The sequence below is a fragment of the Oryctolagus cuniculus genome, chromosome 18, assembly GCF_964237555.1.
Source record: "Oryctolagus cuniculus chromosome 18, mOryCun1.1, whole genome shotgun sequence".
Lineage (NCBI taxonomy): Eukaryota > Metazoa > Chordata > Mammalia > Lagomorpha > Leporidae > Oryctolagus > Oryctolagus cuniculus.
The window spans coordinates 14,711,638-14,731,007 of NC_091449.1; the positions used below are offsets into that span (position 1 = coordinate 14,711,638).

The following is a 19,370-nucleotide window of genomic DNA, read 5'->3' on the forward strand; positions in this document are numbered from 1 at the left end:
CCTTGTCTGGCCTGGGCTTATGCAATTTTTATCTCAGAGTGTTGCAGCTCCTGCCAACCTCTGAGCTGTCCACAGTGCTGATGCTGTGTGTGTGGCGCAGGCCATGGTGCTGACCAGTGGTGGCCTGGGCCTCAATGCCAAACAGAAGGCCAGCAGCTCAGGGGCTTGGACATTTTTTGTTCTTCACCCTGCTCGGGGATTTGACTTGCAGTTCAGGACAGATGGAATCTCATTTTGGTGTTTCTGGACAAAAGCCATGGATTACATGAGATTTGTGTGATGGAGTCTTTATTCTTCTGGTGAGAGCAACACCTACAGAAAGGGCAGCAGGGCCCGGGGCATCTTGTTGGAAGATGTCAGACAGCTGCTACTCAGTGTCTTGAGGTATCAAAGCTAAGGACCACAGAAAACTGAAGTTTCATCATTATCCTATATAGGCATTTGCTTAGTCTTTACAGAAGTATCTAATAGGATAAATTACTTTCTTATGGAAACACACAGTTGGTATATTATACTTTTTGTTTGTTGTCTTTCTGTCAGGAAAATTTCTGAGTAAAATCAACCCATTCACTAAACATGGGAAAATACTAAATGAGACAGAAATGTACTTTGTACTCATGTCCCCTAATACATGACAGCTCTTAGGATGGTCAGCTTGGTGCACTGTAACTTAAGCATTATATTCAGCATATGAGCGGTCTCCACAGGGAAGCGTGATCACAGGCATGTGGCTGATCACACAGGTGTGTGCGTATGGTAGAGAGCATGAAGCTCTGGTTGAGGGGTGAACAAGAGACCCAGATTGGAGTTGCCAGCATTGGTTTCCAACCCCCAAGTGCCCACAAGCACCAGGGCCTCGAACTCTGTCCAAGGACAGGGACCCAAGTACTGAGCATCAGCACTGCCTGCCAGGGTTTGCCTTAGGCAGCAGCCAGGACTCCAACCCAGGCGCTCAAATGGGGAATGCAGGCCCCCTAAGCTGTGCCTGAGGCACTGAGCCAAAGGCCTCCCCCGAAACTTGATTTTACAAATAGTAATATTAATACTAATAACAGACACTACGTTGGAGAGGAGTTTTAGGTTTTCAGGAAATCGAGCAGGTGCACAGTTCTCACGCAGCCCTCCCTAGTGGGTCAACAGCTTCCTCTGTCATGATCTCGTGTGTGTGTGTGATATCAGAAGAATAGAAATGTGGGCTTATCCTCCATAGTCCAGGGTCAGCTTCAGGTCCAGGCTTTGTGCCATGCGCTTGTGATGAGGCAGAATACCAGGTATAAAACATGACAGCATCGTACAGAACAGCTGCCCTGCTCTGGCAGTTGGCTAGGAGGGGTTGACGGCATGCAGAAATGCTACCCTAAAGCCCAGCTCCGGGGCATTGGAGCAAAGACCAGGGCAAGGGGGCCAGTGTTGCCTTCTCCTCTGCAGGTCCTAGGATTCTCACCCAAGAGGCGCCATCCTGACCTGGCACTGTGGTGCAGCAGGTAAAGCCGCCATCCCACATGGGTGGCACTTTGTGTCCTGGCTGCTGCAGTTCCGATCCAGCTCCCTGCCAATGGCCTGGGAATGCAGCGGAGGATGGCCCAAGTACATAGGCCTTGGATACCCATGTGGAAGTCCTCAAAGAAGGTACTGGCTCCTGGCTTCTCCCTGGCCCAGTGCTGGCCATTGTGGCCATCAGGGGAGTGAACCAGCAGGTGGAAAACCTCTGGCCCTGATTTCTTTCTCTCTCTGTGTGTGTAACTCATTCAAATAAGAACTTAAATTCTTTTCTCCCTGGTGAAAGGAGCCCCAGCTCTGTGTGTGATTCCACTTCCCCGGGGTGTTGTTTGGGCTGTGCCTCTGTGACCCAGGCCCTGGGCAATCCAGCAGCAAGGGAGAATTTCCCACAGGACCACTGAAGATCAAAAGTTAGGTTGACTTGGCACAGAGACCCTGGGCCACTGGCTTCTACAGCAGAGCTTCAGAGAACTCGGAGTCAATGAACAGATGAAACCCAGGACATCCACAGAATTCTGGGCCACCTCTCCCAGAATTGGGTGGTTCAGGATTCAGCCCCCCTACCAACAGTTGGAGCCAAAAAACCAGTGGAGTAGGTTCCAGAAGCGCTGATCTCCATGTCGGAGCCCCAGGGATTCACCATTTGGGGAGTGACCCACCAGATGGAAGAGCTGTGTCCTCTGTCTCTCCCTTTCTGGAACTACCTTCCAAAGAAATCAATCTGCTAACAGAGAGGAAAGAACTGGCCCACAGCAGTGTTGGGAGATCAGACTGGAAAACCCCTCCAGGGAGAGACCTGGGCTTTGGGCTTTAGCTCGCTCCTTCTTGTGGCTGCTCTGGACTCTGAAGCCCTTGCCCAGTGCCGGGCAGCGCCAGGAAGCGGCCGCTCGGGGCAGAGGGCAGGGACTGGCAGGAGCGCTTGGTCCCTTGGGCTCCCAGAGCCGGGAAGCCGAGGTGCCAAGCCAGAGCACTGGGGTCGGGGCGTGCTCTGTAGAGCGGGGCGGGGGCCGCAGTGGGGTTCCTGCACAGAAAGAGGGAGCAGCACCCACATTGCCTCAGCCTGCCCCACTGCCTCCTTGGGGATGACTCGGTTGCCCCCAACACAGGGGTCTCCCAGTGGGAGCTGGGGCGAGTGTAGAGGCTGACTCAGTGCTTCTGTGACTGAGGGAGCCAGGACCCCTGCCCTACCCGGTTCCCTGAGGAGGCAAAAGCGGAGGCGGCACTGCACCCAAAGGAAGGAATTAAGGACAAAAGACAAAGGTGGTAGGTGATGAGGGCTACGGGTTTGTTCTTTATCTTTTTGGGAAGGGTGGTTTTGTTTTTTAGGGGTTTTTGGTTTATTTTTTCGTTTTGTTTCTTTTTTTCCATTACTGGGCTTTATTTTCTTAGGAGAGAAGACACACGCCCAAGCTCAGACTGGCCGAGCATGGGGAGTCCGATTCAGTTTCAGAGTCTCCTTTAAGCCTGGAGGTACAGGTAGTCTTCCTAGCCATCGGGCTTGTCATCATCAAACAAGCCATATATCCGTATCAGCTCCCTGACATCGTGGGGCAGCAAAGCCCTGGGCACAGAAGAGTCCAGATGGATGTCCTGGAGGTCGGGAGGCAGCGGGTCCTCTGTAGCCTTAGGGACCTTGGCCAGGGAGCCCCCAGTGCAGTGCTCTTCCTGCTTGAAGAGCTTGACCATTGGAAAGCGGGTCTGGGCTCCTAGTCTCAGCCCTGTCCCCTTGTGCGTGCCCCAGGGTGGGCCCGCTGCCCACCCACCGCACGAGAGCACGGGAGGACCTTAGCCCACGAACGTGGCCACCGCGCCCCGCCGCCCTGGCTTTCGCGTTGTCTACGATGGCGCCCCCTGGCGTTCCACGGTGGCGGCGACCCCCGACTCTCGGGCAGTGGCTGGGGGCCAAGGGCGCTATGGGGTCCAGGGGCCGCCTAACCGCCATCAGGAACTCCACAAATCCTCTTCTTGTAGCACTTCACAAGTATCTAAGTTCACCGTTACAAAAGGTCCACACACTACAGAAAACCAACCTCCAGGCTGTGATGCCTCGGACCAGCCCAGAGATCCCCCCAAACTCCCAGCATGTTTGCTTTTGTAAAGAACAAGGCAGAGGAGTGGTCCCTCCAGGGCTGTCTCCAGGTCGCCGGCAGGGGCTCATACAGACTGGTTCATTCCTGTAGGACCAACCAAGCACACACTGCTGTTTAAATGGACTTCTCTTTACCAGAAAGGCAGAGCGAAAGACATAGATAGTTGCCAGCATTGGTTCCCTGTCCCCAAGTGCCCACAACTGCCAGGGCCTGGAACTCTCAACCAGGGACCAAGATCCAAGTATGGAGCATCAGCACTGCCTGCCAGGGTGCGCCTTAGGCAGCAGCCAGGACTCCAACCCAGGCACTCAGATGGGGAATGCAGGCCCCCTAAGCCATTTCTGAGGCACTGAGCCAAAGGCCTCCCCCGAAACTTGATTTTACAAATAGTAATATTAATACTAATAACAGATGCTACGTTGGAGAGGAGTTTTAGGTTTTCAGGAAATCGAGCAGATGCACAGTTCTCACACAGCCCTCCCTTGTGGGTCAACAGCTTCCTCTGTCACTGATCTCACGTGTGTGACAACAGAAGAACAGAGGAGACACGGGATTGTGCCCCGCAGTCCACGGTCAGCATCAGGTGCAGGATTTGTGCCGTGTACTTGTGCTGAGGCAGAACGCCAGGTATAGACCCTGATGGCATCCCACAGAACAGCTGCCCTGCTCTGGCAGCTGGCTAGGAGGGGTTGACTGCATGCAGAAGTGCTACCCTAAGGCACAGCTCCGGGGCATTGGAGCAATGACCAGGGCAAGGAGGCCAGTGTTGCCTTCTCCTCTGCAGGTCCTAGGATTCTCACCCAAGAGGTGCCCTCCAGGGCTGGCACTGTGGTGCAGCGGGTAAAGCCGCCATCCCACTTGGGTGCCACTTTGTCTCCCGGCCACTGCAGTTCCGATCCAGCTCCCTCCAATGGCCTGGGAATGCAGCAGAGGACAGCCCAAGTACATAGGCCTCCAAACACCCATGTGGGAGTCCTCATAGAAGCTCCTGGCTCCTGCTTCTCCCTGGCCCAGTCCTGGCCATTGTGGCCATCAGGGAGTGAACCAGCAGATGGAATACTGCTCTCCCTGTCCCCCCCTCTCTCTGTGTAACTCATTCAAATAAGAACCTAAACCCTTTTCTCCCTGGTGAAAGGAGCCCCAGCTCTCTGTGTGATGCCAGCGCCTGTGGGGTTGTGCAGATTGTGCCTCGTGATCCAGGCCCTGTGCAATCCAGCAGCAGTGGAGAATTTCCCACAGGACCAGTGAGTGAGGTTGACTTGGCACCGAGACCCTGGGCCACTGGCTTCTACAGCAGAACTGCAGAGCACTCGGAATCAATGAACAGACGCAACCCTGGACAGCCACAGAGGCCTGGGCCACCCCCTCTTGGAGCTCCAGTGGGAGCCGAAAAACTGGTGGAGAAGGTTCCAGAAACACTGGGCTCCATGTCGGAGCCCCAGGGACTCACCATTCGGGGAGTGACCCACCAGATAGAAGAGCTGTGTCCTCTGTCTCACCCTTTCTGGAACTACCTTCCAAAGAAATCAATCTGCTAACAGAGAGGAAAGAACTGGCCCATGGCAGTGTTGGGAGATCAGACTGGAAAACCCCTCCAGGGAGAGACCTGGGCTTGGGCTTTAGCCCATGCCTTCCTGGGGCTGCTCTGGACTCTGAAGCCCTTGCCCAGTGCCGGGCAGTGCCAGGAAGCGGCCGCTCGGGGCAGAGGGCAGGGACTGGCAGGAGCGCTTGGTCCCTTGGGCTCCCAGAGCCAGGAAGCCAAGGTGCCAAGCCAGAGCACTGGGGCCGGGGCATGCTCTGTAGATCGGGGTGGGGGCCGCAGTGGGGTTCCTGCACAGGAAGATAGAGCAGCACCCAGACTGCCTCGGCCTGCCCCGCTGCCTCCTTGGGGATGACTCAGTAGCCCCCAGTACAGGGGTCTCCCAGTGGGAGCTGGGGCAAGTGTAGAGGCTGACTCAGTGCTTCTGTGGCTGAGGGAGCCAGGACCCCCACCCCACCTCAGGACCCCAGGGTTGTTGTTCCTCAGCAGACCTACCACGTGGAGGCGAAGTCGGAGGCGGGGCTGCATGCAAAGGAAGCAGGAAGGACAGAGGACTCAGGTGGGAGTATGAGGGGTCCAGCTTTATTTCTTTATATGTTGGTGGGAGGAGGGTTGTGTTTTTGTAGGGTGTTTTTTGTTTTGTTTTGTTTTATTTTCTTTTTCCTTTTTTGCCATTACTGAGCTTTATTTTCTTATGCTAGAGGACGCACGCCCAAGCTCAGACTGGCCAAGTGTGGGGCACCCTATTCAGAGTCAGAGTCTCCTTTAAGCCTGGGGGTACAGGTACTCTGCTAGGTCGTCGGGCTCCTCGTCCTCGAACAAGCTGTACATGCGCACGAGCTCCCCGACATCATGGGGCAGCAAAGCCCAGGGTGCAGAGGAGTCCAGATGGATATTGTGCAGATCAGCGGGCAGCGGGTCCTCAGAAGCCTCGGACCCTGTGCCTGGGAGCCCCCGTGACCCTGCTCTTCCTGCGCGGGTGCGCTGAGCTCCAAGCCTGTTGGCGGCGGCCTTGGCGGAGGCAGTGGAGGTGGAGGAGGAGGAGGCTGAGGTGTGGACTCGCTGGGCTGGAGGGGCTGGCCCTTTCGCTGCAGTTTTTTTGCTTGGCATGCTGATTTTTAAACCAGGTCTGGGGAGGAAGGGAGGGAACAGGTTACTCCAGAGGCAAGGACCCCAGGGAGACCCCATGGGCCTCAGAAGCTCGGGGCCCTTGTGGCGTGGGCACGCTGGGCTCAAGCCTCTTTCTCAAATGCTGTGCCGGGCCCGGGAGGGAGCCGCAGGCATCAGGTAAAGGGGAGGGGGCCGAGCAGCCTCTGCCCTGCTCCCAAGCGATCCTCTGCAGCAGAACCTAGAATTTTCCGCGCTAGGCTTTGCACCACAAAGGCTCACGTTCTGGGAGCTCGGTCTCTAAGGACACAGCACTGAGAGGTGGGGAAACCCTCAGAGGGGAGGCCTGGTGGGGTCATTCGGCCATGGGGTCGCGTGGCCGCCGTGTGCCCTAGAGGCAGTGAACCGGCCGATGGAAGACACCTCTCTCTGCCTCGAACTCGTTCAAATAGATAAATAAATCGTTAAATAAAAATTCTGTCTCATTGTCTCTCATCCAATACATTTAAAGAAATACAATTTGGAAATGCACTCCGTGTACACACGTGTTTGCTCAGCCTGCGCGGGTGGCTCTCGGCTGGCTCCTGGGTGTGGCGCCATCCACCAGGCTTGGTCCTGGCCACCACCGCCAGCTGGATCAGACTTGAACTCTTGCGCCCACAACCGCAACCGCAATGCAGCTGCGAGCGCCCCGCCCGCCCGGGGGAGTCTTTCTCGTCAAGTACCCACGTGCAGGAAGTTCGGGACAAGTCCCGGGGCAGCCTCTGCCTGCCAGCCTCGCGGGGACTGCGAAGCGCAGCGCGCGCATTGGCCATTGCCCTGAGCAGCCAGCGCAGTGGTGACCACAGCAAGTGAGCGCGCGGCGCGGAGGGCGCGGGGCTCAGGACATACCTTGGTCACATACGCATCCAGATGAAGCTCGGGCGCTAACTCTTTGACTGGGCTCCAATCTGGGCAGCGGCTGGTTTCTAAAACAGCTTGCAGCATCCCCAGCTGGTCGGGGGTAAAGGCCGTGCGGCTGCGGCGAGAGCACCTGGGCGCTGCAGAGGGAACAGCAACAAAGGGCTTTGGTTTCCTTTAACAAGAATCCATTGGAGTTCCTGATGCAGGCCTGTGGGGGTTACCCAGTAGACATCAGCGCTCTCAGATTCTCTCCTCTTTTGCTGGTTCTCGCAAAGAATTTGTGAAAATGCGCCTTGTAAGGCAGAGCTTGAACTTCAGGAGGCGAAGATGTCCTGCTGCCACACACACAAACATACAAAAAAACCCACACACAAACACACACAAGACAGACACAAACACAGAGACACACACACAGAGACACACAGATGCACACACAAAGACACAGACACACACACACATATACACAGATACACACAAACAGAAAGACACACACACATATATACATAGACATACATAGATTCATACACAGCCACACACACACACAGATGCACCCACATACCCACCTCCACACCCATATACACACATTCATACATACATACACATGCCTACATACATACACACCGAGACAACCCATCCCCCCACATACATTCAAACACATACATGCGTACATACACAACCAGACACACCCACTCCCAAATACATACATACTTACACATACATGCATACACACATGCATACACACATGCATACACACATACATATACACACATGTACACACATACATGCATGCGTACGTACCCACACACCCACACACTCACACCCACACACTCACACCCACACCCACACACTGAAGGCAAGTGCCAAGCATGCAGTTTTCTCCCAGCTCTTGAGAGAGAGAGAGACACACAGAGAGAGAAAAACTGCATAGGGCTTTTGAGGAAGCCCTCAGCCATGGAAGGGATGGAAAGAGATGGAGAAAGAGCCCAGTTCTGACCATTGTGGCCAGCTGGGGAATGAACCAGTGGATTGAAGACCTTTCTCTATCTCCTTCTCACTGTCTCTCTCTCTCTCTGTTTCTCTCTCGCTGTCACTCTGCCTTTCAAATAAATGAATCTTTTTTTTTTTTGACAGACAGAGTGAACAGTGAGAGAGAGACAGAGACAGAGAGAAAGGTCTCCCTTTTGCCGTTGGTTCACCCTCCAATGGCTGTCACGGCTGGCGCGCTGCAGCTGGCGTACCGCGCTGATCTGAAGCCAGGAGCCAGGTGCTTCTCCTGGTCTCCCATGCAGGTGCAGGGCCCAAGCACTTGGGCCATCCTCCTCTGCACTCCCGGGCCATAGCAGAGAGCTGGCCTGGAAGGGGGGCAACTGGGGCAGAATCCGGCACCCCGACCGGGACTAGAACCCTGTGTTCTGGTGCCACAAGGTGGAGGATTAGCCTATGGAGCCATGACGCTGGCTCAAATAAATAAATCTTAAAAACAAAGTTTGTTGCCCTTGAATATTTCAGTTGGAATTGTGTAAGCTGAGCCCCTTGAGAAGTCTGATGCGTTAGCTGCTATTTCTGTCCTAGGGGCTCACCAGACGCCTTTCCCCTTGCACACTGGTGGGGCTGGCTGTCCACTGCAGGCTTCGTCTTCCACATCGTCTTGTCCCCTCTGAAAGCAAAGTGTGCATGTGTGCTCTGCTGATATTGCTTTCTTTTTAAAACATACTATAGGGCTGGTGTTGTGTCGCCACCATCTGCGTGTCACCAGCATCCCGTATGAACACAGGTTCTAGTCTCAGCTGCTCCACTTCTGATCCAGGTGCCCACTAATGCACCTGGGAAAGTAGCAGAAGATGGCCCAAGGGTTTGGGCCCCTGCACCCATGGAGAAGACCTGGATAGAGCTCCAGGCTCCTGGCTTCAGTCTGCCCCAGCTCTGCTGTTGTGGCCATTTGGGGAGTAAACCAGCAGATGGAAGATCTCTCTCCTTCTCTTTCCTTGCCCCCATTCATCTAACTTAGCCTTTCAAATAAATATTTTCTAAAATTGTATGAGTGTTGTTAATTTTAAATGTACAACACAAAAATTGTGAGGAGTTTCCATATACCCCAGCTGGCTGCCCTATTAATATCTCCTATTAGTGTGTCTGTCACACATGAGCCACACACAGCTGCCCCATTTTTTTAACCCAGGACCAGATGGATTCACTGCTGAATTCTACCAGGCATTTAAAGAAAAATAAGCCGAATTCTTCTCAAACTACTCAGAATAATCGAAAAAGAGGGAATCCTCCCAAATTCTTTCTATGAAGCCAGCATCACCTTAATCCCTAAGCCTGAAAAAGATGCAGCATTGAAAGAAGGTTACAGACCAATATCCCTGATGAACATAGACGCAAAAGTCCTCAATAAAATTCTGGCCAATAGAATGCAACAACACATCAGAAATATCATCCACCCAGACCAAGTGGGATTTATCCCTGGTATGCAGGGATGGTTCAATGTGTGCAAATCAGTCAATGTGATACACCACATTAACAGACTGCAGAAGAAAAACCATATGATTTTCTCAATAGATGCAGAGAAAGCATTTGATAAAATACAACACCCTTTCATGATGAAAACTCTAAGCAAATTGGGTATAGAAGGAACATTCCTCAATATAATCAAAGCAATTTATCAAAAACCCACGGCCAGCATCCTATTGAATGGGGAAAGGTTGAAAGCATTTCCACTGAGATCTGGTACCAGACAGGGATGCTCACTCTCACCACTGCTGATAAAATATAGTTCTGGGTGTTTTAGCCAGAGCCAGTAGGCAAGAAAAATAAATTAAAGGGATACAAATTGGGAAGAAAGAAGTCAAACTATCCCTCTTTGCAGATGATATGATTCTTTATTTAGGGGATCCAAAGAACTCTACTGAGAGACTATCGGAACTCATAGAAGAATTTGGCAAAGCAGCAGGACATAAAATCAATGCCAAAAGTTCCATGCCTTTGTATACACAGGCAATGCCATGGCTGAGAAAGAACTTTTTTTTTGACAGGCAGAGTGGATAGTGAGAGAGAGAGAGAGAGAGCAAGGTCTTCCTTTTTGCCGTTGTTTCACCCTCCAATGGCCGCCACGGCCAGCGCGCTGCAGCCGGCGCACCTCGATGATCTGAAGCCAGGAGCCAGGTGCTTCTCTTGGTCTCCCATGTGGGTGCAGGGTCCAAGGACTTGGGCCATCCTCCTCTGCACTCCCCGGCCATAGCAGAGAGCTGGCATGGAAGGGGGGCAACCGGGACAGAATCCGGCGCCCCGACCGGGAATAGAACCCAGTGTGCCGGTGCCGCTGGCAGAGGATGAGCCTATTGAGCCGCAGCACCGGCTGAGAAAGAACTTCTAAGATCAATCCCATTCACAATAACCTCAAAACCAATCAAATACCTGGGAATAAACTTAACCAAGGACGTTAAAGAACTCTAGAATGAGAACTGCAAAATCTTAAAGAAAGAAATAGAAGAGGATACCAAAAAATGGAAGAATATTCCATGCTCATGGATTGGAAGAATCAATATCATCAAAATGTCTATTCTCCTAATTGCTAAGGTTTCCACGACCTTATGGAGGAGAGATGTGCTCTCACAAATGCAAGCGGTCCTCACTATGGATCACAAATCTCCAAGAGCCAACAGCTTTAATGGAGAGCCTACAAGTAAGATTCACCCCAATTCTAGTGGCCACTGCTCACCTCATACAAAAGCCAGGCCCAATCCCCACTGAATGGGAAAAAACAGGAAACATCTGGGTAGAGCAGTGGACAATATTACAACCCAAACTTGGCATCCTTAGAGAACTGGTACAGGAACAATTGGAAAAGGGACACATAGAGCCCTCCACTAGCCCTCACAACATGCCCATGTTTGTGACACCAAAGAAATGGAAAATATAGGCTACTACAGGATTTGAGAGCCATCAACAAAATCATAAAAAAGATGGTTGGCGTTATAACAATGCCACTTCTTGACTGGAAAAAGAGAAAGTGGGGCTGACTTCACTGCAGTTATCGTAACCTCAAGGAATAACTGATTCCACCTAGAGCCAGTTCCCCAGACGCCAGCCAGAGGAGCCTGTTAGAATACTCAGATTCCAGGCTGGCATTCCCCATCCAGGGGCCATTCCTAACAGATACCACATAGTTACCATTGATATCAAAGTTTGTTTCTTTTCCATTCCTATCATGGAGCAGGATAAGGCCTACTTTGCCTTTACAGCATGGAAGCCCAATTTCCAGCTCCCTGCTAAAAGATTTCAGTGGACAGTACTCCCACAAGGCATGAAAAATAGCCTGGCCATTTGCCAAAAATACGTTTCTCATGTGACCAGCACACTTAAAGATCAGTGCTTGGTCATACATTATGTGGATGATATCTTACTTGCTCACAAAAATGCAGCAACTCTGAATGCCTGTCTAAGTGATACAGTAAGAAATTTACAATTCTTGGGTTTGTCTATTGCCACAGAAAAGGTACAACATTTTCTTCCCTTTCAATTCTTGGGTTATCACATCTCCTCCCATGTATCTCCAATGGGCCCAAACCTAAAAGTCAAGTATAAATACTCACTTAATGAACATCAGCAACTATGTGGCCAAATCAATTGGCTGAAGCCCTTCCTTCCCCTAACACCTGCAGAGCTTAGACCACTATATGATTTACTGACTAAGGGGAACAGCCCTTCTTCAAATATCACATTGACAGGAGCAGCCAAATCCAATATAGAAAAGATCAACACCCAGTTATCAAGTTTAAAAACCTTTAGATATGACCCTCAGGTGCCTCTATTTGCCATAACCATATATACCCTCAAGGCCCCCTTAGGAGTTATTTGGCAACAAAATGGACCACTTTTTTGGGTGCACATAGCCTGGAGTGAGTGTTGTAAAGTAGTTAACAAAGTAGATGCCATCCTTATGATGGGGCTTAAATTAAGATATTATGCCAATAAGATATTTAACACAGAAGCAGACATAGTTGTCCTACCCCTATCACAATTAGAACTGTTGACAGTGATGCAGATTAGCATGCTCTTTCAAACTTTAATGATAAATTTCCCAGGACAGGTTGACAATCACCTGCCAGCAGACAGGCTACTCCAGACATTACAAACCTTAGAAATAGACTATCCAACACATACTTTCCCAGCTAATCAACCTATACCCATGGCACGGTGTGCATTTACAGATGTCAACAAGTAACTGTTTGGAATAGTGATCAAATCCTCAACAGAAAAAGATAGGATCCATGTAGAACCCCACGGGGCATCAGTACAATTGGGAGAAATAAGGGCAATATCAATGTTCTACTCCTTAGCCAGGATGGGCTGGTAAATATGTTTTCAGACAGCAAATACTCAGTACAGGTAACAAAAATGATCCCCTTTGCAGTCTTTTTTTTTATTTTTGTTTATTTTTTTTTATTCTTTGACAGGCAGAGTGTACAGTGAGAGAGAGACAGAGACAGAGAGAAAGGTCTTCCTTTGCTGTTGGTTCACCCTCCAATGGCCACCGTGGCTGGCGTGCTACAGCCGGCGCACTGCGCTGATCCGATGGCAGGAGCCAGGTGATTCTCCTGGTCTCCCATGGGGTGCAGGGCCTAATCACTTGGGCCATCCTCCACTGCACTTCCCTGGCCACAGCAGAGAGCTGGCCTGGAAGAGGGGCAACTGGGACAGAATCCGGTGCCCCGACCGGGACTAGAACCCGGTGTGCTGGTGCCACAAGGCAGAGAATTAGCCTAGTGAGCCGCAGCGCCGGCCCCCTTTGAAGTCTTTAACCCGACCAATAAGCCAATTGATCAGCTATTCACAACACTTAAAGAACTACCTGAGAACAGAAAATACCCATGGTATATCTCACACGTAAGATCACTTACTGGGTTGCCTGGCTTTATTAACCAAGGCAACAAAAAAGCTTGATCGTCTTATCTCCTGCAACACAGCTTCCATTGGACACCTAGAACAAGCCCATATTCTACACCAAAAATTTCATATGTCAGCAAGCAACATAAAATTGCTTTTCCCAAAGATAACAATGAGCCAATGCAAACACCTAGTGCACTCTTGCAAGAATTGTGTACCCCTCGCCCCATTAGGCCCACTGCAACAAGCAGGAATGAACCCGTGAGGTCTTGCTCCTAATAAGCTCTGGCAAGTGGACGTCACCCACATGAACTCTTTTGGTAAACTTAAGTTTGTCCATGATGACTTGATCAACCCTTGTCCTGAATGTTGATGAACAACTCAATACTTTTAGTATTTTTTTGTTCTACTTAATACTATTGGTTGAACTCTTTAACACACAATTATTCCTCGGTGTTTAAATTTAACTGGAAAGTGATCTCTGTTAAATGTAAGAGAGGTAAGAGATGTACGATTTGGGACATGCTCAAGCTGACTTGCCCCAAATATAGAGTTGGAAATGTGCCAGGAGATTCCAATTCAATCCCTTCAAGGTGTCATGTACCAATGCCATTTCACTAGTCAAAGTGATCCATTTCAGTTCACAATTGATCATAATGATAGGACTAAGAGTCAAAAGATCACATAAACAAGACTAGTGTCGGCTAATACTAACTGGTAGAATTAAAAAGGAGAGAATGATCCAACATGGGAAGCGAGATACACAGCAGACTCATAGAATGGCAGATGTCCTAAATAGCACTCTGGCCTCAGAATCAGCCCTTAAGGCATGCAGATCTGGCTGAAGTGCCCATGAGAGTATTTTAGGCATGGAAAGCCAAGACAATCTGGCTAAAAAAAAAAAGACCTAAATGAAAGATCTCTGCGAGTGAGATCCCAGTGGAAAGAACGGGCCATCAAAGAAGGAGGTACCTTTCTCTGTAGGGAGGAGAGAACTTTCCCATTGACTATGACCTTGTCTAAATAAGATCAGAGTCAGTGAACTCAAAAGGCTTCCATAGCCTGGGCAACTCATGACAAGAGCCTAGGGTGATTACTGACATCATAAACAAGAGTGTCAGTTGTTAAGCCAATACCAGGAGTCACTGTGCACTTACTCTTCATGTAGGATCCCTGTCCTTAATGTGTTGTACAATGTGAATTAATGTATAACTAGTACTCAAACAGTACTTTACACTTTATGTTTATGTGTGAGTGTAAACTGTTGAAATCTTTACTTAATATATACTAAATTGATCTTCTGTTTATAAAGAGAATTGAAAATGAATCTTGATGTGAATGGAATGGGAGAGGGAGCAGGAGGTGGGAGGATTGTGGGTGGGAGGGAAGTTATGGGGCGGAAAGCCACTGTAATCCATAATTTATTTGGAAATTTATATTTATTAAATAAAAGTTAAAAAAACTTACACAAGAAAGGACAGGAACTTTTTAAAAGCTCAGTAAACTCCCAGTAGGAAAAACACAAAGAAATCACAGAAGACCCACCATAATCAACCTTCCAGAAACCAAATACAAAAAGAAAACCTTAAAAGCAGCTGAAAAGAAGACACATTACACCAAGATTAACAAGATAAGATAAATACCTATTTCTTGTCAGAAACTATGCAAGGCAGAAGGACAAGGAACAATATTTTCCAAGTACTGAAAAAAATGTTGACACAACATGTATATGCAATATTTTTCAAAACAATGCATCATCTTAAACATGAAAGATAGTTCTTCAAGCAGAAAGAAAATGATTCTCAATGGAAACAAGGGTCTATAAAGGAAATATGCATCAAAATGGTAGATACTCATATCTCTTAGCACATTTATAAACATTTTCAAAGTGTGTTTTCAAGTCCCTGATTGCATCATTTCTAATATTTATACCTCTGGAAGCACACATCTTCTCATTTGTGCAGTTCTTTACATGATTGCTAATACTGAATTTTCCAATAAAGTCTTGTTTGTGTTCTCTGAGTTACAGAAGCAACTCTACTGACTATTTCAAGATTGCTTTTACAAGATCACTTTGATTCTTTAAGAACTGGACCATTTTAAAGGCCACTTCTCAGCTAATCAGTCGAAAGCTAGTGTAAACTGAGACCCCATCATCATTTGTGACATAGCCTAGGGTTCCAATATATTTAGCAACATTTTTCCTTCCCACAGTCCATAGTAGATGTCAAATTCTCATGTACCCGGTAGCAGGGTTTCCTAGACCCCATTTCACAGTGGGGCAGCCCTTCTTCACTCCCCACTTGACACAGCTAGGTCTCCTCTTGTTCATGAGGCTTGGAGCCCTAGATTTCCCTAATGTCATGTTAGCAACTCTAGCCTACAGCCAGGTTTGCATGCGTCAGTGAGCTGTCTGGACTTCAGCACCTTCTCACATTTGGTTTTGGATATCCTCTTCATTTCGAGTGCCTGAATATGGTGCTCACTCTAAGTGAGGCTAGATAAATGGCTAACTTTGGGGCAGACATTTGATACAGTGGTTAAGAAACCACACGGGAAGCCCTCATTCCATATTGGAGTTCCTGGGTTCCGCTCCTAGCTCCACTCCCAACTCCACCTTCCTGCTAATGCACACCCTGGCTCAAGTGCTTAAGTCACTGCCAACCACATGCGAGACCTGGATTGAGTTCCTGGTTTCCAGCTTCAGCCTGTCCTAATCCTAGCCTTTGTGGGCATTTGTGCAATATACCAGTGGACAGGAGAGTTCTCTCCAATTGACTCTTTTATTCTCTCTCTGTGTGAATGTTTCATTCTCTTTCTCTGTGATATTCAATAAATAAGTAAATATTAAAACGGCCTGCAGCACCACCAACCCATATGTGCACTGGTATTAGTCCTGGCTGCTCCTCTTCCAATCCAGCTCTCTGCTATGGCCAGGGAAAGCAGTAGAAGATGGCCCAAGTCCTTAGGGCCCTGCACCCATGTGGAAGACTGGAAGAAACTCCTAGCTCCTGGCTCCTGGCTTCAGATCAACACAGTTCTGGCCGTTGTGACTATTTGGGGAGTGAACCAACGGACAGAAGATCTTTCTCTCTGTCTCTCCCTCTCACTGTCTGTAACACCACCTCTCAAATAAATAATAAAAAATCTTAAATAACTAAATAAATAAATGGATGAGTTTGGCTGTCTTTCTGCTTGTAGATGCATTTGTGGTTCTTGCCTTTCCATCCTCTGCCATGGAATGATGTATCAAGAAGGCCCTCACCACATGCTGATACTCTGATACTGGACTTCCCAGCCTCTAGGACCATGAGAAACAAGTACCTCTTGTTTTTGAATTATCCAGTTTATAAAACACAGTTACCACAGCATACAGCAGACACCACTTCAGATGTTTGGAATGCAAACCTACAAGAAGTGCTTGTATGTTAGCACAAACTTGATACAAAACATTTCAATGATAGTATGAGAGATAAAGTTCCAACACAGTCTCAATTAAGACTGTAGACCTAAACGTCATAAATTTAAAATTAAGAATTAGAGTACAGCATTTATTACATATAAATAAGCACAATGGGTTTATCTGAGTAACACAAGGCTGGATTAACATGAGCAGAGTGAATAATATAATCCAGGAGCTAGCAAACTTAAGATAGAAAATACTTCAGGTTTTGTGTGCCACATGCAACCTGTGTGACACAGTCTTCTTTATTATTTTTTATCTTTTATTTAATGAATATAAATTTCCAAAGTACGATTTATGGATTACAATGGCTTCCCCCACATACCGTCCCTCCCACACACAACCCTCACTTTCCCACTCCCTCTCCCCTTCCATTCACATCAAGATTCATTTTCAATCATCTTAATATACAGAAGATCAGCTTAGTATAACTTAAGTAAGGATTTCAACAGTTTGCTCCCACATAGAAACATAAAGTGAAAAATAATAGATGATTTTTTTTAAATGATGATGAAATCAGATCAGACCTATTGTCATGTTTAATCCCAGTGAGAGTCAAGTTGGGAATTGACAATTTCTTCTTCTTTTTTTTTTACAGAAGATCAGTTTAGTGTACATTAAGTAAAGATTTCAATTGTTTGCACCCCCATAGAAACACAAAGTGAAATATACTGTTTGAGTACTCGTTATAGCATTAAGCCTCAATGTACAGCACATTAAGGACAGAGATCCTACATGAGGAGTAAGTGCATAGTGACTCCTGTTGTTGACTTTACAAATTGACACTCCTGTTTATGGCATCAGTAATCTCCCTATGCACCAGTCATGAGTTTCCAAGGCTATGGAAGCCCCTTGAGTTCTCCGACTCTTATCTTGTTTAGACACGGTCATAGTCAAAGTGGAGGTTCTCTCCTCCCTTCAGAGAAAGGCACCTCCCTCTTTGAAGACCTGTTCTTTCCACTGAGAAAGAACTGCTAAGATCAATCCCATTCACAATAGCTACAAAAACAATCAAATACCTTGGAATAAACTTAACCAAGGACGTTAAAGATCTCTACGATGAGAATTACAAAACCTTAAAGAAAGAAATAGAAGAGGATACCAAAAAAATGGAAAAATCTTCCATGCTCATGGATTGGAAGAATCAACATCATCAAAATGTCCATTCTCCCAAAAGCAATTTATAGATTCAATGCAATCCCAATCAAGATACCAAAGACATTCTTCACAGCTCTAGAAAAAATGATGCTGAAATTCATATGGAGGCACAAGAGACCTCGAATAGCTAAAGCAATCTTGTACAACAAAAACAAAGCCGGAGGCATCACAATACCAGATTTCAGGACATACTACAGGGCAGTTGTAATCAAAACAGCATGGTACTGGTACAGAAACAGATGGATAGACCAATGGAACAGAATTGAAACACCAGAAATCAATTCAAACATCTACAGCCAACTTATATTTGATCAAGGATCTAAAACCAATTCCTGGAGCTAGGACAGTCTATTCAATAAATGGTGCTGGGAAAACTGGATTTCCACGTGCAGAAGCATGAAGCAAGACCCCTACCTTACACCTTACACAAAAATCCACTCAACGTGGATTAAAGACCTAAATCTACGTCCTGACACCATCAAGTTATTAGAGAACATTGGAGAAACCCTTCAAGATATTGGCACAGGCAAAGAATTTCTGGGAAAGACCCGGGAGGCACAGGCAGTCAAAGCCAAAATCAACTGTCGGGATTGCATCAAATTGAGAAGTTTCTGTACTGCAAAAGAAACAGTCAGGAGAGTGAAGAGACAACCGACAGAATGGGAAAAAATATTTGCAAACTATGCAACAGATAAAGGGTTAATAACCAGAATCTACAAAGAGATCAAGAAACTCCACAAAAACAAAACCAACAACCCACTTAAGAGATGGGCCAAGGACTTCAATAGACATTTTTCAAAAGAGGAAATCCAAATGGCCAACAGGCACATGAAAAAATGTTCAAGGACACAGTCTTCTTTAGTTATGTTTGTCTGTTTGGCTTTATAACCCCTTAAACATACAAGACCATTAGTAACTCATAGTACAAAATGCAGACCAGTTTGCCAACAAGATATAGGTGGAGTATTCCTTATCTAAAAGGCCTGGGAAAAGAAGAGCTACAGATTTTAAAGAGTTTTTTAGAGTTTGGAATATTTCACAAATTTTATCAGCTTGGCATTTCTCTTTAAAAAATCTCAATTTGTAATGTTCTGAAACTTGAAAAATTTAAAGTGTCATTTAGGCAGTCAAGAAGTTTTGGATTTTAGATAATTACAGGTTTTAGATTTCCTGTTAGGGATGTCCAACCTTTACAATTCAAAACCATATCATTATCTCAATAAATACATAAAATATGTCTGATAATATCCAATATCTATTCATGTTTTTTAAAAAATTATGCATACTCTAAGAACATAACTCCCTTAACCCGACAAAGATTATCAACTAGAAATTCATGGCAAACTTCCCTTCTTAATGGAGTCTCAGAAAGATTTTCTTTAACATTGGGAACAAGGAAAGGATGCCTACCACACCTACTTCTACTAGGCAAAAATACTAATGGTATAACATTTAAAAGTGGGGATAAACAACACCCTCACTATAGAACAAATGATATGATTGTTTATGCAGAAAAACTCAGAAAGTACAAATAATTGGGATTGACAAGAGAGTTTAGATGTTCATAAGATTAATATATCTGTCTATCCATGTGTCCATTACTTGGATGATCTTACTCGTTAGGAGCTCCCAAAGGAACTATATGAAGCAAGCCTCTTCCACAGAGAATCCTGTGCTCACTTCTGCAAGAGCAATGGGATCCTAGTGACCTGAGATTATC

The 19,370-nt window shown here is 47.3% G+C and overlaps 1 protein-coding gene across 1 annotated transcript; it reads right to left on the minus strand.

Annotated features, from left to right (window-relative positions):
• Positions 1–5,895: 5,895 nt before the first annotated feature.
• LOC138846520 (paired-like homeodomain transcription factor LEUTX) lies at positions 5,896–8,784 on the minus strand. Its single transcript, XM_070062534.1, has 4 exons — positions 8,721–8,784; positions 7,129–7,277; positions 6,520–6,551; positions 5,896–6,259 (listed from the first exon to the last, which is right to left on the minus strand). Exons 1-4 carry the CDS (start codon positions 8,782–8,784, stop codon positions 5,896–5,898), a joined length of 609 nt encoding a protein of 202 aa, XP_069918635.1.
• Between the last annotated feature and the right edge of the window lie 10,586 nt (positions 8,785–19,370).

Coding starts and splice junctions, on each gene's coding strand:
- LOC138846520 (XM_070062534.1), bottom strand. CDS start 8,784: ATGTGGAAGACGAAGCCTGCAGTGGACAGCCAGCCCCACCAGTGTGCA. Junction 6,552..7,128: donor TGGATGCGTATGTGACCAAG/GTATGTCCTGAG, acceptor CCCACCTCTCAG/TGCTGTGTCCTTAGAGACCG. Junction 6,260..6,519: donor AGAGACCGAGCTCCCAGAAC/GTGAGCCTTTGT, acceptor CTTCCTCCCCAG/ACCTGGTTTAAAAATCAGCA.